The 26,284-nt window shown below is 42.5% G+C and overlaps 1 protein-coding gene across 2 annotated transcripts in view; it reads right to left on the reverse strand.

Moving 5' to 3' along the window:
* Window positions 1-2,982: 2,982 nt before the first annotated feature.
* The window catches only part of LOC132763433 (transient receptor potential cation channel subfamily V member 1-like), a 44,986-nt gene continuing 21,684 nt past the window's right edge, over window positions 2,983-26,284 (reverse strand). Inside the window, exons 7-22 of one of the 2 annotated variants that reach the window (XM_067472073.1) lie at window positions 24,527-24,818; window positions 21,960-22,126; window positions 20,582-20,734; window positions 19,643-19,783; window positions 18,424-18,722; window positions 16,694-16,870; window positions 16,110-16,274; window positions 14,145-14,240; window positions 13,912-13,982; window positions 11,997-12,162; window positions 11,561-11,627; window positions 9,812-10,128; window positions 8,365-8,492; window positions 7,608-7,726; window positions 6,275-6,407; window positions 2,983-3,222 (exon numbers count right to left, since the gene is read on the reverse strand). In XM_067472073.1, coding sequence (XP_067328174.1) covers window positions 3,210-3,222; window positions 6,275-6,407; window positions 7,608-7,726; window positions 8,365-8,492; window positions 9,812-10,128; window positions 11,561-11,627; window positions 11,997-12,162; window positions 13,912-13,982; window positions 14,145-14,240; window positions 16,110-16,274; window positions 16,694-16,870; window positions 18,424-18,722; window positions 19,643-19,783; window positions 20,582-20,734; window positions 21,960-22,126; window positions 24,527-24,818 — 2,504 coding nt within the window. In that variant the 3' untranslated portion in view covers window positions 2,983-3,209. Of the gene's footprint in view, window positions 3,223-6,274; window positions 6,408-7,607; window positions 7,727-8,364; window positions 8,493-9,811; window positions 10,129-11,560; window positions 11,628-11,996; window positions 12,163-13,911; window positions 13,983-14,144; window positions 14,241-16,109; window positions 16,275-16,693; window positions 16,871-18,423; window positions 18,723-19,642; window positions 19,784-20,581; window positions 20,735-21,959; window positions 22,127-24,526; window positions 24,859-26,284 lie in introns of both variants that reach the window. The other variant, XM_060756891.2, reaches the window with a different exon arrangement.

The raw sequence follows: 26,284 nt of genomic DNA on the forward strand, positions 1-26,284 counted from the left end.
GTGTTTATTCCTTCTTTCCACAATCCTAAAAAGACAGTTCTAAAGTTTACCGCTCAATCCTGCTGTCTATGCCAGCCCTGACTCCCATTCGCCTCCTAGTGGGTAAAAACTGTGCCCGCAACCTGTTAACTGCAGTTTCAATTGCCCTCATGAAGCAGAGGTGTTATGTACACTACCTTCCCCAACTGTCCCCACCCAGCCTCCCTCCCCTTACTTCCCTTTTTTATGTCAGAGGACCAGAGCAGCCAATCTCAGGCTGATACAGCAATCCTGACACATTTGGTCCTATTTCGACCCCATTTGAACCCAATCTCAACCTGGTGTTTGGGTCCCTATTGGACTCCCTTGTCAGATCCTACATTGGATGTATTTGGACCCCATCTGAATCCTGTCTGCTCCCCCTATACTTGGATCCGATTTAACCATAGTTTTGGACCATAATTGAAAGCAAGCTACAAATAATAATAATATTAATAATAGAGTTCAGAGTGCTCTTAGATTGCAGGTGAACTATACACCCCAGGATCTACAACTCTTATAAATCATGGTGAATTTTCCCCAAACCTATTATGTTCAGTTGCTGATCAACTCCTCTGTATGCTGTGTGCCATAGAAAAGAATAGGAAAGGGTTAAGGGAGAGGCAGTGGTCAGGATCATGCAAATTCCACTGGGATGTCCGTGGTGGAAGAAACACATAAAATCTAGGGTGGAATTGTCCCAGTGTGAAATCCTTGACTTGGGTGGTGGGCATTATGGTGTTGGTGGAGGACATTGGCAGGGCTCTTGGACATGTTTACAACGCTCACTATAACCTGCAATGTCATTGGAGGGAGGGCCTTTGGTGTCTCCTGAGTTGTGGGAGATATAGTTGTTTGTGTAAGTGGGAGCTTGTCTGTGTAAGTGGACACCCCAGCCACACACACACATACATATTTTCACTTTTATTATGTGCATAGATTGATTAAATATGCTTGCGGCCACCAAAGATGCCACTTTAAATACTGGAAAGGCGTAATAGCGTCTGCCTAAATTACATTGTTATTAAATTCCAAAAAGGTGTCATGTTATAAGTAGGCTTGGTTGATCCAAAAAAATGCTTCAAAACTAGTTTTGGATGTAGGGGGCACTGGCAGTTCGATTCTAAAGTCAAATCTGATTTTCACAGAAAAAAAATGTTCAAAACTTTTTGAAACTTCTGAGACTTTTGAATCCTTTTGTTAATGGTTTGAAAGTGTTATTTCCCGTTTCATTGGGTGGTCTTTACTTTGAAAGTAGTTGTTTTACTCCAGAAACGGGGAAAAGCAAGCGGAGGAAATTCCTTCCTTCTCTGGTTTAAAACTGGCTGCTCTGGCTTTATAACTGGCTTCTCTGGCTTGAGCCGAAGCCAGGAAATTCCTTCCTTCCTTCTCGAGTTTAAAACTGGCCTAAATTTAGAAGGTCATGACTTAAGAGTGGGATGGCACGCGTATATATGGTATAATAGAGAGATGAAGGAGAAAAATTTTGGCAACCATTTCGTGCGAGCCTCCCTATTACGGACATGGATGAGGTATAAAGCTCTTTTCTATAAAACAACACCATTATGGATTTCAGCAATGGAGGCGCATCAAAGAAGACTACTAGGATGGAGGACATGGCCAAGATACAAGGATATATTGGTGAAGGGGACAATAGAGATGAAATCATTTGAACAATTAAAGACTTTATTTAGCAATATAACTTGGTTAAATTACCTACAAATTAAAGACTATTTTAAACAAGATCAAAAAACAGGTTTTGATTGGAACGAGAATATATGGGATAGAATACTAAAAACACAAAGGAAAACGGTTACAATATTATACAATAAATTGCTCCAGTGGATGACAGAAACAGAACAGGTGAAAACCTCTATGATTAAATGGGCGGAAAATATAAGAAGGCCCATCCACTTTGGGGAATGGGAAAGGATGTGGAATAAAAAATTGAAATACACATATGCTATGGACTTAAAAGAAAATTGGTACAAAATGTTTTATAGGTGGTATTTGACTCCGAGTAGACTGAGCCATATGTATCAAAATGTATCAGATAAGTGCTGGAAATGTAGTGAGCAAGCAGGCACCTTTTACCACATGTGGTGGACATGTAAAGAAACAACAAAGTTCTGGTCTATTATTCATGAGGAGTTACAAAAAATATTAAAGAAAAGCTTTAAGAAGAAACCTGAATATTATCTTCTGGGATTTACAGATGATGACTGTAAACTGGATGAGAATGAAGATAAATTATTTACCTATTGCACAACGGCGGCTAGGATGGTTTTTGCCAAATACTGGAAGAATGGCGAGGTTCCGAGTATTGAAGACTGGTGGAAGAAAATTAAAGAAATAAGAGACATGGACGAACTAACTTTTTTGTTGAGAAGAAATGAAGGAAGAGTTTTGAGGAGGACAGATTGGTCCCTGATATATGACTATGAAAAGAAAGCTGAAAAAACAATGGGATGAGAATAGATATTAAGGTGAAGAAATATCTTGAAAAGATCCTGAGGTTGGAGTGGAAGTCATTTTAGAATAGTTTGAGTAGTTGTATTGTATGTATTAGATGGTAGTTAGATATGGTGGGTTTTTGTGTTTTTTTGTGTGTACCTCTTCCTTTCCTACTGTTCTATCTTCTTGTTTTTTGTTCCCCCTCTTTCCTTGTGTGGATTGTGAAAAACTTAATAAAAATCATTTCAAAAAAAAAAAAAAAAAAAAAAAAAACCTGGCTTCTCTGGCTTGAGACGAGGCCAGGGACCAGAAGTGGGGGAAAGCTGAATAATTTCCGACTTACTTCATGAGTCATAACAAAAATGGTGGAAAAAGCTTCGGAAGGGCAAAGGGACTTCCTTTTTCTTAAAAACTTCCAAATTGCTTCAAAAAGGTAATTTTTCCAACTTTATTCCAAATTACGAAGATTCCGACGGTACCTAACCATGCCTAGTTATTAGTATTGTCCCATTTCCAATTATGGAAACTTTATTTATCGTCTCCTGTTGCACTATTGGATTTCGTTTCTGAAGAAACCCAAAGGTTTACAAGGCAGTGTGTAATACGTCAAGAAGGAAAGCACCATAGTAAGCAACATCATAGACCGAGACCCAACAAGAATAGACGATTTTGTGTAATACAGCTCACAACACAGAAGGCGTTTTGGGATTCCCGAAATCCGTCAGCGGCTTCTTCCTCTATAGGACAGGACTGTAAAACAAGAAGTTCACAATAGGGATATTTATATTTTTCTCTTTGTAACCCCACCTATATTTTGCAGGGAAATCATTTGCGCTAAAGCATTGCACAAGATTCACACACCAGAACCCATTTTCCAGGTTCATATAGACGTCCAGGATCCTGGGACTTATCATGACTTTGGTCCTATTTCCAATTATGGAAACTTTATTATTAAATTTATCAATTGCCAGCTTGGGTACCTGCATTGTACAAAATGCATACTGTTGTGGGTGAACTACAACTCCCATCATGCCAGGTAAACCCTCTGAAACTCCATCTGTACTTAAAGTTTGTTATGTAGGGCCAGTTTGCTCTTGAGATGCATCGTGGGTGGGGTTCAGAGTGCTCTCTGGCTATAGGGTAAACTACAACTCCCACTATGGTGAGTCAGTCCTCTCCAACCCCTCCAGTAGGTTTGAGTTAGTCATGGAGGTTTTATGTGCCAAGTGTGGTCCAGGTCCATCATTGCTGGAGGTCACAATTTCTCTAGTTGTGAGTGAACTATAACTCCCGGAAAGGAAGGTCAGTTCCCCTTAAACCCCTATGGTCATCAAATTATGGCATATTAGGTCTGTGTGCCAAGTTTGGTCCAGATCCATCAGTGTTTGAGTTCACAGTGCTCTCTGGATGTAAGTGAACTACAACTCCCAGAAAGGAAGGTCAGTCCTGTCGCCCCTCTCCCCCCAGTAATCAAATGTAAACATATCAGGTCTGTATGCCAAGTTAGGTCTAGATCCATCAGTGTTTGAGTTCACAGTGCTCTCTGGATGTAGGTGAACTACAACTCCCCCAAATCAAGGTGAATTTCCCTCAGAGACCTCCAGTATTCTTTGCTGGTCATGAGGGCTCTGTGTGTCAGGTATGCATGCCAAGTGTGGTGAACTCTGGATGTAGGTGAACTACAACTCCTATAAATCCCTCCAAAGACCTCCAGTATTTTTTGTTGTTCTGTGTGCCAAGTTAGTTCCAGGTGAATCGTTGGTGGAATTCAGAGTGCTGTTAGATTGCAGGTGAACTATTCATCCCAAGACCTACAACTCCTATACATCATGAATTGGAACTAGCAAACATAACAGAATCGGAGAGTTGGAAGAGATCGCAAGAGGCTATCCAGTCTGATATACGAGGGTTGAATGAAAAGTAATGCCTCCACCTTCGTTACTTGGGTTTAGATGGGAATATTTTAATAAATCAAATGCAGAAATAATCCCTAGAATGTGCTCTTTAACTACTATTCACTTTATTTAGAATTTATTTATTTAAAACTTTTATATCCCGATCTTCTCAATCTCCGTAGAGGGACTCAGACCGGCTTACAGCAAGGATTCCATGCTAATAGTACAACTTAAAAACATAATATAATAACAAGTTAAAATACATATAGATTAAAATTACAAATAAGCCAAATTGCCAAGATAAAATCATGTCCAACTCAGTCCATATGTGTGGTCGATAACTTTGTTCTGTAGCCAGTTTCAACCCTTACTCTGGGAATGCTTCTTTCCATAGCCAGGATTTCACCAGCCTCCTGAAGGACAAGAGGGAGGGGGCAGATCTGATCTCAGTCAGGAAAGGGTTCCATAGCTGAGGGGCCACCACAGAAAAGGCCCTGTCTCTTGTTCACGCCAGACGCAATTGCGACTTTTCCACATCACCAGACAATCAGATACATTTCTGCCAACGATGAACAAGTTTTCTAAAGCCGTCACAGAAGAAGTCGACACTCTGTTTCCGCAACCAGCATCTCACAGTTCTCTCAATGTCTTCATCAGAAGCATCATGTCCTCGCAGATCTTTCATTATCGGGAACAGATGGAAGTCACGGTGCTAAATCTGGACTGTATGGAGGATGTCGTACAGTGATGAGATCCAGTCCCTGAAGTTTCAAGTCTGTGAGCTTTCATTTCAGGCGTCAGCATCCTGGGTACCCATCGTGCACAGATCTTCCGATAGCCAAGCAAAGCAATAATGTGACCCACAAGTTCTTGTGAAATTCCAATTATGCTTGAAATTTCTCTCCGAGTGATACGACGATCGTCCTGGATCAATCTGTCACCAGACAATTGGATACATTTCTGCCAACTATGAACAAGTTTTCTGAAGCTGCCCCAGAAGAAGTTGACACTCTGTTTCTGCAACCAACGTCTCACATTCTCTCAACGTCTTCATCAGAAGCATAATTATGTCCCCGCAGATCTTCTTTCATTATCGGGAACAGATAGAAATCAGATGGTGCTAAATCTGGACTGTATGGAGGATGTCGTACGGTGGTGAGATCCAGTCTCTAAAGTTTCAAGTCTGTGCACTTTTATTTCAGGCATCAGCATGCTGGGTACCCATTGTGCACAGATCTTCAGATAGCCAAGCAAAGCAATAATATAACCCACACGTTCTTACGAAATTGCGATTATGCTTAAAATTTCTCTCAGTGATATGACGATCATCCTGAATCAATCTGTCAACCTTTTGCTTGTGAAACTCGGTGGTTGCTGTCACAAGACATCCAACTGTTTGTCACGCAAGTCAGATGTTCCCACCTCAACATCTTTAAACTTACTCACCCAACGATGCACAGTACTCACATCAACACAATCACTGTAAACAACTTGCATTCTCTGATGAATCTCCTTTGGAGTGACACCTGCTGTCAAGAATTCAATGACTGCACGTTGCTTAAGTCGCATTGACCGACTGTCTGCGCAGGCTTCCATACTTCGCACTTTAACAACACAACCGCTCAATGCCAAGGCTTCCCGCCAAAATGGAACTGTAGAGGAGAGTCTACTGAAGAAGCCAGTACCTGTCGCATACCAGTACTGCCATCTGTTGAGGAGTTATGAAGGTGGAGGCATTACTTTTCATTCAACCCTCGTACTATAATTGGTTAACGCAAAATGCAATGAGACACTAATCGTGCAATTTCAAAAATCAAGGTTTCAAGGAAAGACAGCTGATGGTCACATTAATGAAAAGGTATTTCTGTAAAAAGGTATATATTGGGAGAAACCAAAACGAGACGCACTTGGGGAGCGACTTCTTCCGGATCTCCTGCTGCCCTTCCGAATCGGCGCCATCTTCCGAAATGGGCTTCAGGGAGCCTTCTCGTTTCCCGTCCCGCAGGATCGGGACCAGCGTCCTCCAGTTCTTCCCTGAAACTGACAGCGCAACAAAATAATGGTAAAATATGAAGTCAATTAATAGTAATTTTAAAAACATTATTATTATTATTATTATTATTATTATTATTATTATTATTATTGATAAACCAAATCATACAATTCACCACTTTGGATACAAGATGGCAGGAAAAATATAACAAATGCATATACAATGACTCCGCTAAGGCTGAAAAATCCACTATTTTGAAGACTACTGTGAAGTTATTGCATGAATTTCAATGGAGTGCTTACTGGGACCAATAGTTAAGGCTAATTATTACAAGAAAACTCGTAAAATATTAAGGCAAGTCATGGTGAAAAATATTGTCAGTGGAAAAATATGAATTCATGGTAAAAATATGTAAATTAATGGTAAAATATAAAATAAATTAATGGTAAAAATATAAAATAAATTAATGGAGAAAATATAAAATAAATTAATGGTTAAAATATTAAATAAATTAATGGAGAAAATATTGTCAATTAATGGGGAAATATTAAACACATTTATGATAATTCGTCTATTTGTGGGGAAAATATGAAGTCAATTCATGGTAAAAATATGAAGTCAATTCGTGGGGAAAATATTAAATAAATGAATGGAAAAATATGAAGTCAATTTATGGGAAATATCAAGTTGGAGAAAAATATTAAGTTAAATTAGAAAAAAAATAAATGAATGGTAAAATATTAAGTCAATTCATGATAAAGTATTAAGTCAATCAATAGAAAAAAATATTAAATGAATGGTAAAATATTAAGTCAATGGGGAAAATATTAACTCTGTTAATGGGGAAATGTCAAGTCAATGGAGAAAAATACTAAGTCAATTCATGAGGAACATATTAAATTAATTGAGAAAAATATTAAATGAATTGTAAAATATGAAGTCAGTTAATGGGGAAAATATTAAGTCAATTAATGGAGAAAAATTGAGTGAATGGAAAACTATTAAGTCAATTCATGATAAAATATTGTCAATTTGTGGAACAATATTAAATGAATGGTAAAATATTAATTAATGGGGAAAATATTACATCCATTAATTGTCAAAATATTAGGCAAATGAATTGTAAAAATATATAAAGTGAAGGAAGGAAAGAGAGAGGGAAGGGAAGGGAAGGAAGAGATCGTGGCCCGTTATAGTGGGATGGTGACAGCAACAAGGAAGCCCATTGGCCCCAATGTTTTTCTCACCTCTGCCCGGCTTCAGAGAGAAGCTCAGGTTGCGTTTCAGGTCCTCATTGCAGCCGCCCGGATCCTCGTTGATGATGCCCAGGTTGGTGTTCCAGGTGGACCAGTTCACCTCGTCGACTCTAGAACAGGGTTCCGGGCAACACAGAAGAGATCCTATTGGTTTGCATTGGGGGGGAGCTTGTCCATCCCAGCAACAACATACATAAAATAGGTTAGACTCCTTCCAAGTCTAGGAGTCAAATAATAATAATATAATTGGAGCCCCCGGTGGCACAGTAAGTTAAACCGCTGAGCTGTTGAACTTGTTGACTGAAAGGTTGCAGGTTCGACTCCATGGAGCAGGGTGAGCTACTGCTGTTAGCCCCAGCTTCTGTCAACCTAGCAGTTCGAAAACATGCAAAAGTGAGTAGATCAATAGGTATTGCTCTGGCGGGAAGGTAGCAGTGCATCATGCTGGCCACATGACTTTGGAGGTGTCTATGGTCAACACCGGCTCTTTGGCTTAGAAATGGAGATGAGCACCAACCCCCAGAATTGGACACGACTGGACCTAATGTCAGGGGAAAACCTTTACCTATAATTACATTATATTATCATTATTAGATTCATATGTATAGTTAGAGGGGACCCCAAAGGTCATTAATTCCAACCCACTTCTGTCACTCAGAAAGATAAGATTTACCTTATTACTATTATTATTATTATTATTATTATTATTATTCTAGAGTTAATAATAATAAAACAAGAGCAGGTTTACCTGAAGCACCAGCGATAATCGTCCTTGCCGTCCGGGGTCGTTCCCACCAAAACCTGCTTCCCGGACCGGAAGGGGTTGATGATGCAATTCCAGTAGCTGTTCTCAATGTTCAAGATGGTGATGGCTCTCTGCAGATCATGGGGGGAAAGAGTCATTTATTCATCACATTTTCCTTTTTCGTTCTACACGTATATGCTGTGATTTTTGTTAGCCTCGGCCAAGAAAGGTTGTTGTTGGGTACAGAAAGAAAGACTCAAAAAGTTTGGAAAGCTTCCATGTTAGAGGAGAGAAGGAAGCAGCAGAAGTCTGTCCCTCAAAGGGAAGGAAGGGTGTGATACATAAAGCCACATTTGCGGAGAGAGAAAGAAGGGGAGGAAGAAGAGGTGGAGGAGGAAAAAGAAGAGGAAGAGGGGTAAGGGGAAGAGGGAGGAGAGGAAGAAGAAGAAGGTACAGAAAGAAGAACAGGAGGCAAAAAAACGGGAAAGAGTAAGAAGATATGGAGAAGGAAAAAAAGAAGAAGGGGAAGGGAAAGAAGACATAGAATAGCAGGAGGGGAAAGAGAGAAGGAGAGGAAGAAGGAGGAGGTGGAGAAAGAAGAAGAGGAGAAGAAGGAGGGGAAAGAGGAAGAAGAGGAGAAGGAAAAAGAAAAAGGGGAAGCAGAAGAAGAAAGGGAGAAAGAGGGAAAAGAAAAAGAGGAAGAAGGAAGAAGGAGGAAGAAGAGGAAGAGGAGGAAAAGGAAGAAGAAAATAGGACAAGGGGAAGAGGGAGAAGGTGAAGGTGAAGAAAAGAAAAAAAGGATGAGGAGAAAGAGAAAGATGACAAAGAATAGCAGGAGAAGGAAGGGGAAAGAAGGAGAAGAAGGGAAAGAGGAAGAAGAGAAGGAAAAAGGAGGGGAAGAGAAAGAGGATGAGAAAGAAGGAGGAGAAGGAGAAAAAAGAATAGCAGGAGGGGGAAGAGGGAGAAGGAGAGGAAGGAGGAGGTGGAGAAATAAGAAGAGAAGGAGGAGCAAGTAGAAGGGGAAGAAGAAGGGAAAGAGGAAGAAGAGGTGAAGGGAGAAGATGAGAAGGAAAAAGAAAAGGAGGAGGAGGAAGAGGAAAAATAAAAGGTAAAAAAGAGGAGGAAGAAAAAAAGGAAGAAGAGGAAAAAGGAAGTCCAGATAAGACATGGTAGTATATCTTTTACTGAAACTTAATACAAACATTGTAAACATATGTATTGTCGTGGCTGGAACCACTGGGTTGTTGTGAGTTTTCCAGGATGTCTGGCAGAGCTCCAGAAGCATTCTCTCCTGATGTTTCACCTGCATCTATGCTAGGCATCCTCAGAGGTTGTGAGGTCTGTTGGAAACTAGGAATATTGGATTTATATATCTGTGGAAGGGCCATACAGCTTGGAAAACACACAACACCCCATTGTAAACATATATGGCCATGTCCTGGCCTGCTACCTGGAGCTTCCAGATGCTCTTGCTCTCTTGGGCGATCTTGTTGACGGTCTCGCCCATGAGGGCGATGAGCATGTTGAGCAGAAGGATGTAGGTGAGGATGACGTAGACGATGAGCAGGCTGATGAAGACGTACTTGAAGCGGTAGTTCTCAGTGAACTCCAGGTCGCCCATCCCAATAGTGAACTTGAAGAGCTCCAGGCAGGTGGAGTAGAAGTTGTTGTAGGAGGGCCGGCGCTTGACCTGCCACACGCACAGTGCGCAGGTGCTGTTCAGCCCCTCTGGCTTCTCGTCATCTTCCTCAATGAGGGTCACTACCGCTGCAAATGGCCAAGAGAGAAGAGGGTCAACCCTCAGGCAAGGCATCATGGAGTTGGATCATGAATTCGTCCCAGGCTGAAGCATATGGTTGAAGCATCAAGGGACTGGGGCAAAGTCAGATCAGGCCTGGGACAACTTCAGCCCTTCCTCCTCGTGTCTGGAACTTAAATTCTCCTAAACAGCCATTAAGAGTCTTCAAGTCCTTGCCTCTACTACTCTTCCTTTCTCTGAAGGGAATAGGGCTAAGATAATAGTGGAAAATTACCAGTAGAGAGTTCAGACAAGGGGAGAGTTCAAAAGGGAATGTCTAGTAACAAGCAGGTGAAGGAGGGGGAGACGCAGGAGGGGGATCAGCTGCTGAAGAAAACAGACACAGAAATACTGATAAGGGAACGAAAGGAAGAGATAGAGATGAGGCACAAATGGGCTCAAAGTGTAGACCATAAAACCAAGCTGCATCTCAGTTTTGTGTGGCACTTGTCCACCCGGCAGGATGAACAGATCAAATAAACCTGTTGAATGATCTTCTTGCCTTCGGTGTCTGATTGAGCAACGACCCTGGAGGTTTGGGCTACTTGGTAATAGACAGACACAGTGGCACAGCCCAATAATAATAATAATAATAATAATAATAATAATAATATAATAATAATAATAATAAACACGTCAAGCTACTCTGGGACTTCCGGATTCAGACAGACAGAGTTTTGGAGCACAATACTCCTGACCTCACGATCATGTTAAAAAACAAAGTATGGATTGTTGATGTTGCAATCCCAGGTGACAGCAGGATTGCAGAGAAACAACTGGAAAAGCTGACACAATATGAGGATTTAAGGATCAAACTGAAGCACCAGTCAAGGTGGTCCCAGTGGTGATCGGCACACTGGGTGCAGTGCCTAAAGACCTTGGCCTGAACTTAAACACAATCGGCACTGACAAGATTACCATCTGCCAGCTGCAAAAGGCCACCTTACTGGGATCTGCATGCATTATTCACTGATACATCATACAGTCCTAGGCACTTGGGAAGTGTCTGACGTGTGATCCAATACAACAGCCAGCAGAGTATCTGCTGTGAACTCATCTTGTGGTGTTTATAATAATAATAATAATAATAATAATAACAACAACAATAACAATAGCCACCTCTAATATCCTAGGCATTTGGGAAGAGCCTGATATCCAGAGACGAGTTCCAGACACTTGGATTTAATATACATGTGTGCTGTGTTGTTATGGAGAAAGAAATCTACAATAATAATAATAATAATAATAATAATAATGGTTTGCGTTGGATTCATCTTGCTGTGTTTCTGACAACAACAACAACAACTTTATTTATAACCTACTCTCTCTCCCCAAAGGGACTCAGGGTGGTTCAACATCTCTCAGTCATCTCCTCTAGAAAAATAAATCCCAATCAATCACCTGTTGAAAAACCGACATGGAACAGTAGGAAGACCACAATGAAGCGCAAGAGATCGCTCAGCATCATCTGTAAGGGGAAGAAGGTAAGCGAGGGAAAATCAAAAGATGTCACTCTGGATTTCTAGTGTCAGTCAACTACATTATCCTTGCTAAGCATGGAGAAACTACACATATCTACAAGTAGCGTTGTAGCTGTATCTCCAACTCATGGGTTGAAGCAACCATTTCCACCCATTTTATGTTGGTGACACGCTTTTCAGACACAGTAATTCAGTTTCACCGGCAAAACAGAACTTAACACCAACCTCCTATCAGACATATATCAATTGTAAAGCCAAACTGGATGGGGAAACAACTGCCCTCATGAAAACCTTTCATCTCTATTTAAAAAAAAATGTGTTTCTTGCTTATTTCACAAAAAGTATTCATGACCGACCTTTTCTAGCATGACGGAGTAGACGCCCATCTGCTGGAAACCGCGAGTGTAATACAGCAGGTTGATCCACCCCAGGGCCAAGGCAAAGACCATGAAGATCACGTAGGCTTCTTGACTGCTGAAGTAAAGCACTGCTGAAGTGAGGATCAGCACCGAGTGCAAGAAGCTGGATCCGGGAGAGAGAAGAGCATGGTTATGACACTTCTGTGCCCTTTTGGTGGCCTTGGCAATCAACACTGAAGACCTCACAACCTTTGAGGATGCATGGGCAAAACAACAGGAGAGAATGCTTCCTGACCATGGCTATACAGCCCAGAAAACTCACATGTTGTGGAACTTGTGAAGCAATGAGTTCGAATAAGGAAACTGAGAAGAGGGGAGATGGGCAGGAAAAGTGTATAAAAGGAAGTGGTGGTGGGAAAAAATCAGTGCTGCGGAGATACAAGCAATATATCCATTTCAAAGCAAGCCTGCTTGTGAGTGGTTATTTACTATTGCTATTTAGATTCTACAGCCTGACAGCAACCCAACAATGAATATGTTAGAAGTAGCCAGGTTGGGTGTCCCTTATTGATGACCTAGCTGTATAAGCAGGATGAAAGAATCCATCTTTCTCTCTCCTGTGTGACTCTGTCTGAGTATCTGCCTGTGTTGTATGTGACTATCTGATGACTCTGATTGTTTGTAATGACAAGACTAAAGCGGATCTGTGTATCCTGTTTGTATATTTTTATATATTGCAATGGTGAAGATGAAAGCCTCTGGATATATTGGATGAAAATCTGAATCCATGGGTTTACTGAGCAGTGTAGGTCGGGTGCTGCTCTTAGACTGCTGATAAATGGATTGAAAGGACTCTGTGTGAAAAGGACTCTGCTGTGTTTTTGCCATTACTACACTCCCTTAGGTATTGTATCATGACATTCACAGTCATTACCCAGGTGCTCTCACTCAACCACATGTTCATTCGTCAATATTTTTCCATGCCATTTCTATCTAACAGTTTTTAATGTGATATAATGTATTTGTAGTACTTATATTCCACCCTTCTCACCCTGTAGGGTACTCAGGGTGGATCACAATGCACACATACATGGCAAACAATCAATGCTATAGACACACAACATATATAAACTGAGACATAGAGGCTATTTAACTTTCCAGCTTAATGAGCATATGCTTTTTGAATTCTGGCCACCAGGGGAGCTGTCGCGTCCTTATCATCCACTTGTGACACTGATGGAGTACTTCCTCATTCTTTTGCATGCTGCTGGAGAGTTTTATGGCATCATAAATTAGTTAAATTAGCCTCCCCGCATAAAGCGGTACCTAAATTTCCACCAGGAGCCCCCGGTGGCACAGTGGGTTAAAGCGCTGAGCTACTGAGCTTGTGGACCGAAAGGTCGCAGGTTCAATTCTAGGGAATGGCGTGAGCTTCCACTGTCAGCCCTAGCTTCTGCCAACCTAGCAGTTCGAAAATGTGAGTAGATCAATAGGTACTGCTCCGGCGAGAAGGTAATGGCACTCCATACAGTAATGCCGGCCACATGACCTTAGAGGTGTCTATGGACAATGCCGGCTCTTTGGCTTAGAAATGGAGATGAGCACCAACCCACAGAATCAGACTTAATGTCAGGGGAAAACCTTTACCGTTAACCTAAAATTAAAACAATAAAATTAAAATTAAATTAAAATAATAAATATTGAAGCAAATAAATTAATGCAGTCCAGAAATGCTAATCAAAAATGAGAGAAAGATTCCTCAACAGTAAGCTAGACAAATGGCTGGAAGCTCACTCCAACCTGGGCTGGCTTCGAACTCATAACCTCTCAATCAGTACTGATTTCAATGCAGCTGACTCCCAACCAGCTGTGCCACAACCTGGTCATAATTTCAAGGTCCAGAACTGCTTACAAAAGGAGTTCGCTGTAGCTGTCCGTAAAGATGGCCTTCAGAGATGGGCGCCGCTGCTTGAAATACTTGAGCTGGAAAAGCAGAAAAGGAAGGAGAGAAAAAATAAACCAACAGTGAGGGCTTCCATTCCTTGCCAGGGAGAACAGCATTACCCCAGTGGGTAAATTTACATGAGATTGAACCGAGAAAACAACAAAATGCACATTGAACTATGTTTGGAGAAAGTTTCTTACCCCTCTAAAAAAGAAAGAGACTCCTCCCAAGATGCTCAGGATTTCCCCGGCGACTCTGAAGTATTCGCTGGTTGTGTGGCGCAAGGGGAAGGGAGGCTGCGGACACAAAACAACAACAACAGTCTTAGTTAACTTGACTCTCTCATCAGCCAAAAGTAGGCCCGGCTTTCCCATTTTATTTGCACCACAAATAAGATCTGTGCAGTCTGCATGTGTCCCATTCTGGGCACCACAATTGAAGGAATGGAATGTGTCCAGAGGAGGGTGACTAAAATGATCAAGAGTCTGGAGAACAAGCCCTATGAGGAGCGACCTAAAGAGCTGGGCATGTTTAGCCTGAAAAAGAGAAGGCTGAGAGGAGACATGATAGCCATGTATGAATATGTGAGAGGAAGTCATAGGGAGGAGGGAGCGAACTTGTTTTCTGCTGCCCTGGAGACAAGGCTTCAAACTACAAGAAAGGAGATTCCATCTGAACATGAGGAAGAACTTCCTGACTGTGAGAGCCGTTCAGCAGTGGAACTCTCTGCCTTGGAGTGTGGTGGAGGCTCCTTCTTGGGAGGCTTTTAAACAGAGGCTGGATGGCCATCTGTCAGGAGTGCTTTGAATGCAATTTTCCTGCTTCTTGGCAGAATGGGGTTGGACTGGATGGCCCATGAGGTCTCTTCCAACTCTATGATTCTATGAATTAGTTCCTTTTTTTACAAACTCACCCACTTCATAGGAAATTTGCTACAAAACAGGAGCTTTTTTTGTTGGGTTCCAGGGCCAAAGAAGGAGATGGCAAAAACTGAAGAACGGTCTGCTTCAGGGGAGCGTGCTTGAGCTATCCATGTTTACACCAATGACCAGCCACTGCCAGAAGGGACAGAGAGTTTCATCTACATTGACGATCATGCCATCACCGCTCAAGCAGTGAGCTTTGAAATGGTTGAACAGAAGCTCTCCGAAGCTTTAGGTGCGCTTACTGCCTATTACAGGGAAAACCTGCAGATTCCTAACCTATCTAAGTTTCATCTATGCTGATGATTGTGTCATCATCGCCCAAGCAGGGAGCTTTGAAAAGGTTGAACAAAAGCTCTCTGAAGCTTTAGCTGCTCTTACTGCAGTGGTTCTCAACCTGGGGGTTGTGACCCCCAGGGGGGTCGCCTGGCTATTTTGGAGGGGTCGCGAGGCCACCTCCATTGGCCCCGCCCCAAGAGTGCGGGCCAGGCAAGGGCTACTTTGTGCAAAGCCTGCCTCGCTCTCTCGCCATCCAGCGAGGGCGCAGAGCAGGCGAAGGATCCTCCGCACGAGGCCTGGCCTCGCACAAAGCCTGCTTCACCTGGCTCACATTCTATCAGCGAGGGTGCGGGGCAGGCGAGGGGTCCTCCACACAAGGCCTGGCCTCGCGCAAAGCCCGCCTCGCCTGCCTCACTCTCTCTGGTGAAGTTCTCAATGCTCTTTGATGGCAGGTGGACTATACATCCAAGCAACTACAACTCCCAAATGTCAGGGTCTTTTTTCCCCAAACTCCACTAATGTTTGGTCCAGATCCATAGTTGTTTGGTTAACAATGCTCTCCAGATATAGGTGAACTACATCTCCCCTAAATCACTGTCAATTCCTCCCAAACCCCTCCAGTATGTTTTTGTTTAACATGGGAGTTCTGTGTGGAGGTCTCAGTGGTCTGTGGAAGTCAGCGCTGAATCGGTTGAAGATACTTCAAATCCATATTTTTTCTGATTAATCATGATGTTTTATATCAGATATTGACATTACGATTTGTAGCAGAAGCAAAATTACAGTTATAAAGGAGCAACGAAAATAATTTTATGGTTGGGGGTCACCACAACATGCGGAACCATATTTAGGGGTCCTGGCGTTAGAAAGGTTGAGAACCACTGAGTTAGAGGGACTTAAAAGGTTTGAGGATTCCTCTAAGAAGAAAGCTTTGGGGAGAGGAAGATCTCCTGACTCACTTACCACCCCGTCCTTTTTTGTTGGCCTGTAGTAGGCCGCAAAGGTGAGGATGAGGATGTGGGCGGTGTAGGTGAAGAAGTTGAAATAGAAAAGGTGCTTCACAAAACGGTCCCACCTGTCCTGCAGGAGCTGGTTGAGGGGCTCCACCAGAAGCATTTCGTGGCGATTCTGGGCGGGAAGGAGAGGAAACAAAAAGAAATGCCCAAAGATACCAACAGAGTCACTTTATTGTCAAGGTACAATAAAATTAAATATTTTCCCCCCAGCGCGTGTCACAAAAAAACCATCACAATCACAACCCCTAATGCCACATCAACGCAAAACATTGAACAGCCTGCCTCAGGGGAGCGTGCTTGCTCCATCAATGTCCAACATTCACACAACTGACCAGCCATTTACTCAAATTACCAGCCATAGAGAGTTTCATCTATGCTGACGATCATGCCACCACCACTCAAGCAGCTCTAGGATAAAAGCTCTCTCTCAGTCTCTTTGTCCTTGCCTTTGTCACCCTGTAACATCTGCCTGATGGAAATATTTGTTGTTTTTTTAAAAAAAAGAATGTGCTTAAGCGTAACAAAACCTACCGGTGTCTCGGAGCTGTAAGCAATGATCTCCAGGACTGAATTCTTCTCACAAGTGTCGATGCTGGAAAGGTCGTAGAGCGAGGAGTGGACGGGCCCGTAAGCCCATTCGGTGAACTTCCGAGAGAGATGGCGGCACTCGGGCGCCTTCATCTCCCGCCGGAGGATGTAGGCAAAGACCTAGTTTCAAGAGGAACATCAAAAGCATTAAAAGGGCTGTATGCATATTATGAGGGTTGAATGAAAAGTAATGCCTCCACCTTCATAACTCCTCAACAGTTGGCAGTACTGGTATGTGGCAGGTACTGGCTTGTTCAGTAGACTCTCCTCTACAGTTCCATTTTAGCAGGAAGCCTTAGCATTGAACGGTTGTGTTGTTAAAGTGAAAAGTAATGCCTCCACCTTCATGACTCCTCAACAGATGGCAGTACTGGTATGCGGCAGGTACTGGCTTGTTCAGTAGACTCTCCTCTACAGTTCCATTTTAGCAGGAAGCCTTAGCATTGAACAGTTGTGTTGTTAAAGTGAAAAGTAATGCCTCCACCTTCATGACTCCTCAACAGATGGCAGTACTGGTATGCAGCAGGTACTGGCTTGTTCAGTAGACTCTCCTCTACAGTTCCATTTTAGCGGGAAGCCTTAGCATTGAACGGTTGTGTTGTTAAAGTGAAAAGTAATGCCTCCACCTTCATGACTCCTCAACAGATGGCAGTACTGGTATGCAGCAGGTACAGGCTTGATCAGTAGACTCTCCTCTACAGTTTTATTTTGGCAGAAAGGCTTCGCATTGAACAGTTGTGTTGTTAAAGTGCGAAGTATGGAACCTTGCGCAGACAGTCGGTCAATGCAACTTAAGCAACATGCAGTCATTGAATTATTGACAGCAGAAGATGTCACCCCAAAGGAGATTCATCAGAGAATGCAAGCTATTTATGGGATTGTGTTGATGTGAGTACTGTGCGCCACTGGGCGAGTAAGTTTAAAGATGCTGAGGTGAAACATCTGACTTTTGCAAGACAAACAAAGAGTTGGACGTCCTGTGACAGCAACCACTGAGTTTCTCAAGCAAAAGGTTGACAGATTGGTTCAAAATGATTGTTGTATCACTCAGAGAGAAATTCCAAGCATAATCGGCATTTCACAAGAACGTGTGGGTCACATTATTGCTTTGCTTGGCTATCGGAAGATCCCCGATCTCGCACCCAGTGATTATAATCTGTTTATTAAATTGAAAGAAAACACTTGTACGATGATGACAAGGTGAAAATCGAAGTGACGAAATGGCAAAGGGAGACTTCTATGGCACAGGCATCAAACACTCGTCCCATAGATGACAAAATGTATTGAACTAAATTATGATGATGTGGAAAAATAATGTAATACCTAGACTACAAGCCATGTAAGTTTTATTAAAATATATTCATTCTTTGTATTTAAAAAATACAATCTACTTTCTTTACAAATTTATTTATTTATTTATTATTTACTTAAAGCAAAGAGACATTGCCTTTGACTATGTAAACATGGTGTTTTCAACCACAGCTAATCATTGTCTCTAATCTCTGCCTGATGGTTATATTATCTCAATTTCCTACACCTATTACATGTAAGTGACAAAGAACCATTGACACGCCCTTTCCCCACATAACAACACTCTTCTAATAAAGAAAAAAATTGATGGATGTTGACATGCTCTCAGAATCAGAAAACCCCATGAGATGGAACAGGATTACCTGTATCTTCCCGGTCTTGGCTGCTAACGTCAGCGGCGTCAGTCCCCTACGGTTGGGGATCTCCTCCAGCTTGAGGGTCGGGTTGATCCTGGCTCCCAAGACGAGGATTTCGTTGTAGACGTTGGTGACAAACTTGGTGTTGTCCTCGGTGTTGTCGGCGATCTCCACCAAGGCATGGAGGACCGTGTTGCCCATGGAGTCCTGAGCGGCGATGTCGGCCGGTTGGTAAGGGTTCTCCAGGAGGTACTTGGCGATGTTGAGCTGATTGGTGCAGGCGGCCAAAGAGAGAGGGAGCTCGCCTACACAAAATACAGGCGCACAAGGCAGAGAGAACAATAACAAGCTGCACCAGATCTAGGGGTCATCAAACAAAAACTTAGGATTTCACTTGAAGATCTCATTCATAGGGTCACCATAATTTCCATACCAAGTAACAAAAGAGGAATATTCTCCCTATTCTTTCTGGTCGAGCCACAGGTACGACCGATTGGCAGTGAACTAATGCGGAGCTTACAATTGTAGTCCAGCCTTTGATTGTGACTGCACCTGATCTCTCTGGGGATTAGGTGCCTGTTAGTCAGCTTGATGACACTGGGGATTCTGGGTCTGCAAGTCAGCAAGAGAGCCAGCAAGAGATTTTAAGCCCTGAAAATGAGCAGTCTCCATCTGAAGGCCACATTCCAGAAAGACAGTTTGCCAGGGAAGCAAAGTTAGAGACAGAACTGAGCTAATGAGGATGAAAATGAAAGTCCAGGTGGACAGACTAATGAGCAATTAGATAGGAGATATGTGTTTCATCAACAGAGTTTCTCAGGAGAGTTTACGAAGGTCAAGATGTCTATTAGCCAATAAGTCCTTATCAGTTTCCCAGATGAGAAGGCATGTTTTTTTTTGTCTATATTAGCTAGTCCAATAGATGGGTCTGTCAGTCCAGACAGTATTGGTGTTTGAGTACAGATCTATTATCGAGTCAAGCGATTTCTAGTTCCATGTTTCCTTTTTGTTCATGTTTCTTGTTTCAAAGTTTTTGAGGACTGTTCCTGAATCTCATATTTTGGATTTATTCTGCTTTTGTATTCCTGATTTTTTTATGCTTCTCCTGTACTTTGCTTTTTGTGGATTTATCCTGAAAAGAATACTATTATATTGCTATTTTGCCTTGGACTGGTCTTTGTGCTATGTACAGAAGTGATTCCCAGACTTGGAATGCAGCACTTACCAAAATAAAATCCTGGCCGCCCCTTGATATTCTGGAAGAACTCCCCATGGGCTCGGGCATGGACATCTGCTCCATTCTTGAGCAGCAGCTCCACCAAGTAGTAGTTCCGCCTCTCAATGGCGATGTGGAGGGCAGTCTGACCTGAAGAGTGGTGCAAACATCACAGAGGATGAGTTCTGAGCTTCAGAATTACTTTATGGTTTTCCAAGTCATTCCGAAGCTCAGAACTCATCCTTCTTTGCGAAGACATTCTCGGAGTGGAAAGAAAAAGAAACTGACAAAATTACTCGTTGCTCCTTTTGGGAATGAAATGAGCCAAGAATTACTTCTACTTCTCAGGATATCTCTGTTTTATATATATATACTAGCTTGGGTACCTGGCGCTGCCCAGGTTATTTGAAAAAATCAATGCAGGGCCTGTCTGCCCACCACCTCTTTCCAAGATTTCCTGAATGTAGAATGATGGTGAGTATGAATGTTGAATGTATGTGAGTGACTGCTGAATGAATATTTCCCCTTTGTTTGTATAATCAATATAACTCTTATAAAACCCAGTACTGGGTCTGTGTGTCTACTTTCTCTGAAAGGGCCTAATTATTATTATTATTATTATTATTATTAATAATAATATTATTATTATTTTCCTATATTTTTACCCTGTCCCTCTTACCCTCGAGGGGGGACTCAGGCCGGCCTCACAAAAGCACCATATGGTGTCATCATCATAAAACAATCAACAGTACATTAAAAATATTTTTTTTAAATATCTGTCACACTGAAAACAAATTAAAGAACATTTTTAAGGTTCAAGAAGGATTCATGACACAGGTAAAGGCTTAATATGGCAATGCTGTGTTGAGTTCAAATAGAGGTGGTGGTGGTGGTGGTGGTGGTGGTGGTGGGGAATGCCAGGCTTTGCATCACCATCCCATTCCTCACCCTTGTAGTAGCCGTCGGTGTACTCAGCATTCACAAACTCCTTCAGGTTGTCCGTCTTCTCGGCGATGTCTAACAAGAGTGGGATGGTGTCGTTCCAGCCATTGTGGAGGTTGAGCATGGCTTTCAGCAAGCAGGTCTTCCCAGTATCCGGTTCTAGTAAATGCCCCACAGTTAACAGGGAGAGCAAACAAGTCACATTTGGAGTTCATTCTTTTTCCCAAAATGGGGGAATAACATCACTCCCTTTGTATCTTATGGTTAGAGATACCTGGCCTCACAGTGCGATGAATGAATGAATCAAATGGTATGACTGGGTTATTTTATTTATTTATTGTGTCAGGAGCAACCTGACAGTTGTATTACAGTATGACTGGGTGTGAAGAATCAATTAACTGTGGCATGAAAAATGTGAATTAGAAATCCAGAGAAGTGACCTGAGAACTTTTGATGTAAACAACACTTGTTTACATCATAAAAGGCAATGTTACCTTACTTAAGAAAGAAGTTAAACAACTTATCTGTTCCAGGATTGATGAGGCCAGCAAGTCTGAGCTGAATGACCAGTAAATAGATAACAACAACAACGTCCCACAAAAAGGAGACCCTCTTTCTTTCTCAAAGTGTGCCAGAATTGTGAGGAATGCAGCATTTGAACATCTCCTTCCTCCCAAAAAACCTGATCAACTAAATGAAGGATGGTGAGTATGAATGTTGAGTGTATGTGAATGAAATTTAGCATTTAAATACCCACCTCCTTCCTCCCAAGAAGCCTAATCAACTGAATGATTGTGAGTATGAATGTTGAATGTGAGTGAATGCTGAATATATGTGATGTACTTGGGCCTCAGTGTGAGAGAGCTGTCGGTGTGAGAAGGCTTCAGTGGGAGAAAGGCCTCAATGTGAGAGATGCCTCAGTATTAGGAAGCCTCAGTGGGAGAAAGGACAATGAGAGAAACCTGTCTGAGAGCCCTCAGTGTGAGAATGCCTCAGTGGGAGAAAGGCCTCAGTGGGAGAAAGGCCTCAATGTGAGAGAGGCCAGTCTGAGAGATCCCTCAGTGTGAGAAGGCCTCAGTGTTAGTAGGCCTCAGTTTGAGAAGGCCTGGTGTGAGAAGCTTTGGTGAGAGAAGCCTCAGGTTGAGAGCCTCCTGTTTAAAGCTCATGTGTGAAGCTGAGTACTTGGGTCAGTGTGTCTACTGCTTTCTCTGAAAGTACCTAAGATACTTTGTCCTACTGAAAACAGACTACAAAACATTTTAAGGTTCAAAAAGTATTCCTGACAATAGAGCTGGAGGGGGAATATCACACCGTCCTTTGAGCGGTTTCGTGCTGAGCTTCATACTTGACTGTTGCGTGACTCATTTTGTTCTCTGCCACTTACCTTTGAACTCATCATCGGTCAGGTTTTTCATGGTCTCCATCAGATAGATGAAGAGGTCATCCAAGTCGCTAGGGTCACCCTGGGCCACTGCGTCAAAGAGGCGCCGACGGTTGTAGATCTTGAAGGCCTTCTCGGCCCGGACACCAATGGAAGCTGTGGACACGAGCCTGCCATAGGAAAAGTGGGGTTCAGAATTATGGAAATACAGGAAAGGAAGGAGGTACAATGAATAAACCATGGTCATCCTCTAGAAGGCAGGATCAGAACTCAAAAGGACCTCAACAGATGGGAGAGCTGATTGCCCAAAATAAACACAAGGAATGTCAACAAGGATAAATGTTGAGAACCACTGCTGTGTCCTTTCTAAAAACGTAGTCCCGAAATCTCTAGGGCAGGTATGGGCAAACAATTTCTCAGGCCCTCCTCTTTCACACTATTCTATATTTCCTTCCTTCTCTCTTTCCTTCCCTCCCTTTCTTACCACTTTCCTTTTCTCTCCCTCCTTCCTTCCCTTCCACCCTTTTCTCCTTCCTTCTCTTTTTCCTCCCTCCTTCCCACTATTCCTTTCATCCTTCCCTCCCCTTGTCTTCCTTCCTTCTCTCTTTCCTTCCCTCCCTCTCTTCCTTCCCTCTTTCTCCCTCCTTCTCTTCCACCCTTTCGTCATTCCTTCCTTCTCTTTCCTCCCTCCTTCCCTATATTCCCTTCCACCCTTTCATCCTTCTTTCCTTCCCTCCCTTTTGTTTTTCCTTCCTTCTCTCCTTCCCTCCCTTCCCTTCCTTTTTCTCCCTCCCTTCCCTTCCACTCTTTCGTCCATACTTCCCTTTTTCCTCTCTCCTTCCCTCTCTCCCTTTCTCCTTCATTCCTTCCCTTTTGTCTTTCCTTCCATCTCTCCCTTTCCTCCCTCCCACCCTCTATTCTCTTCTACTCTTCCTTCCCTCCATCCATCTTTCCTTCTCTTCCTCCCTTTTCTTTTTCCTTCCCCCTTTCCTCCTGGGGGATGTTTAGCTGGGAGAAGAGAAGATAGAGAGGGAACATGAGAACCCATTTTTCAAGATTTAAAAGGGCGTCCTATTGAGGAGGAGGGGGGAAACTGACTTTCTACTACGCTAGAAACCAGTGCACAAGGGAGCAATGGTTTCAAATGGCAGGGAAAGAGATTTGACTGAAAAGATTAGAAAGAACTTCCTGGAGAGTGGCATAGGCTGCCTGGGAGTGTGGTGGAGCCTTCTTTTTTGGAGGCTTTTCTGCAGAGGCTGTCTACCGGGAATGCTTTGATTGTGCCTTCCTGCATGGCAAGGGCTGGACTAGATGGCCCTTGGGGGTCTCTTCCAACTCTAGGATGCTATATCAGGAGTAGGTAATATGGAGACTCACAGATACACTTTTTATTTCCCATCCACCATCTCATCCTGACCAAGGCCAACCCTTTTGGGATCCAAATGTTTCCTGTATTTCTTTTACTTTGTGCCTCTGAAAGAGAAGAGGAAGGGGAGGAAAGGGCAGGGAGGGGGCTTGGGGAGAACCCCCTCCCTCCTGGCCCACCCACCCCTCTCCGGCCTGCCATGCGACCCCCAAGTTACAGGGTTTTCCCATGGCTGCCCTAGGGTCTCTATCCAACTAGACACTATGAGGCAAGGAGATAACGTACAATAGGTTTATTCAAACACACCGCCCTGCCAGATCGGCAAGTGCCACACTCTGATGATATTTTATAGTCAAGGTTTTTAAGCACACGCCCACAAACTATTTCATTCCCACTTCTCTTTCACAGCAATTCCCCGTCTTCCTAGCTGGGAGGTCATCAATGTCTGCCCTTTGAAATGTCTCCTCTTTTATTTAACACCTTCCCTTGTTGCTCTGACTAGAACATTTCCATCTCCCTCTCAAACCCTCCTCTATTTCTAAGCCTTTTCTTGGCTTGATAATTTTTTTTATTATTATTTCTCTTTGTCTCAGTCCCTTCAGGAATGTAGGCAGAAAAAATGCACAGACAGGAGTGGTGACGCCTGGCTCTAGAACAGATATTGGAGTTACAGACTCCTTCTACACTACTATATAATCCAGATTATCACGTCAGATCCATATTATCTGATTTGGACTGAATAATAATAACAACAATACATTAATTCAATCTTCCTGCTTGGCAGAAGGGGGTTGGACTGAATAATAATAATAATAATAATAATAATAATAATAATAATAATAAATTAATTCAATCTTTCTGCTTGGCAGAAGAGGGTTGGACTGAATAATAATAATAATAATAATAATAATAATAATAATAATAATGAGTCTACACTGCCATATAATCCAGTGCAAAGCAGCATAAAAGGAGCCATAGTAGACAACAAATTGAACATGAGGCAAGAGTGTGACGCAGCAGCTAAAAAAGCCAATGAGATTTTGGGCTGCATCCAAAGAAGGATTGAGTCTAGATTGAGAGAAGTCATGATGCCTCTCTATTCCGCTTTGTTTACACCTCTTCACCCAGAATAATAGCCCTGTAAGAGAAGTCTTATTTTGGGGGCCATGCGTTGGTTCCCTCGCCTCTCCTTGCTTTGACTCACTTGGAGCAGTGGTTTCCGCACTTCCCTCTTTCCAGGCTGAGGCTGAACTTAATGACGGGGCTGGAGACCAGCTGGTCCATCTGGTAGAAGGAGTCCATGGGGGCCATGTCGCCATCCCCGATGCCAAAGCGGGCCCGCCGGGCAAAGAGGCTGTGCTTGGCGGCCCGCAGGGTGCTGTTGGGGGTCCCGGAAGCCGAGTCCTCTCCATCCGTGTGCTCTTCCGCTGGGCCGTCCGACTCCTCCAGCTCCGAGCTGCCCAGCTTCCGCATCTTTCCCAGGATGCCCGACATGGCGGACCGACAGGGAGAAGGCCCCAAAGGCTCCACTGTTTCCTGCAAACGGAACGGGAATGGCTCCAAGATGGAACCAGAGATGATCAGGGATCACAGCAGGGTTCCTGCTGGCTTTGGCCTTTAAAGCCCTAAACGGTTCTGGCCCTACATACCTATCCGAACGTATCTCGGCCTATCAGCCCACCAGGACCCTAAGATCTTCGGGAGAGGCCCTTCTCTCCATCCCACCTGCTTCACAGGTGCAGCTCGCGGGAACGAGAGACAGGGCCTTTTCTGTGGTGGCCCCGCGGCTTTGGAATGCCCTCCCTATAGAAATAAGATCAGCCACCTCGCTGATGGCATTTCGGAAAAAACTGAAAACATGGATGTTTGAGCAAGCATTCGGCTAATTCCGATGCGATGAAGTTTTTGATCAAGGACTGGCAATCACAGACAACGAAATTGGATGATGATTTTAATTAAGAGCTGCATTGGTCTGTATTGGTGGCCCAATACTGTATATTGTATATGTATGTGTTTTATATTTTTAATCGGAATTATTGTTGTTTTTAATATGTTGTAAACCGCAATGAGTCGCCGTTTTAGGCTGAGATATTAGCGGTATACAAGTGTACTAAATAAATAAATAAACTATGCACTGGTCCTCCAAGGCCCTTGACATGCCACCCACCCTAAACTAAATGGTTTGAGGCAAAATGCAAAGTCTAAGGTAGGATTGCAGGAAGGGTACGGTGTACACAAAGAGTAAGCATCAGAGATGAAGAGGAGGCTATGTTACTAACAAAAGACATACGTATGCAAACAGTCCAAGCTACGTTGATAGGTTGGATCCGTGTACATGAAAGAGTAAACCTCAGAGACAATAAGGTTAGATTACTACGATAGTAATTCTATCTTCCTATTTGGCAGAAGGGGGTTGGACCAAATAGTAATAATAATAATAATAATAATAATAATAATAATAATAATAATAATAAATTAATTTGATTTTCCTGCTTGGCAAAAGAGGGTTGGACTGAATAATAATAATAATAATAATAATAATAATAATAATAATAATAATAATAAATTAATTTGATTTTCCTGCTTGGCAAAAGAGGGTTGGACTGAATAATAATAATAATAATAATAATAATACATTAATTCTATCTTCCTGCTTGGCAGAAGGGGGTTGGAATGAATAATAATAATAATAATAATAATAATAATAATAAATTAATTCTATTTTCCTGCTTGTCAGGAGGGGGTTGGACTGAATAATAATAATAATAATAATAATAATAATAATACATTAATTCTATCTTCCTGCTTGGCAGAAGAGGGTTGGACTGAATAATAATAATACATGCATACATACATACATACATTCTATCTTCCTGCTTGGTAGAAGAGGATTGGACTGAATAATAATAATAATAATAATAATAATAATAATAATAATAATGAATTAATTCTATCTTCCTGC

The sequence above is a fragment of the Anolis sagrei genome, chromosome 11 (assembly GCF_037176765.1).
Source record: "Anolis sagrei isolate rAnoSag1 chromosome 11, rAnoSag1.mat, whole genome shotgun sequence".
NCBI lineage: Eukaryota > Metazoa > Chordata > Lepidosauria > Squamata > Dactyloidae > Anolis > Anolis sagrei.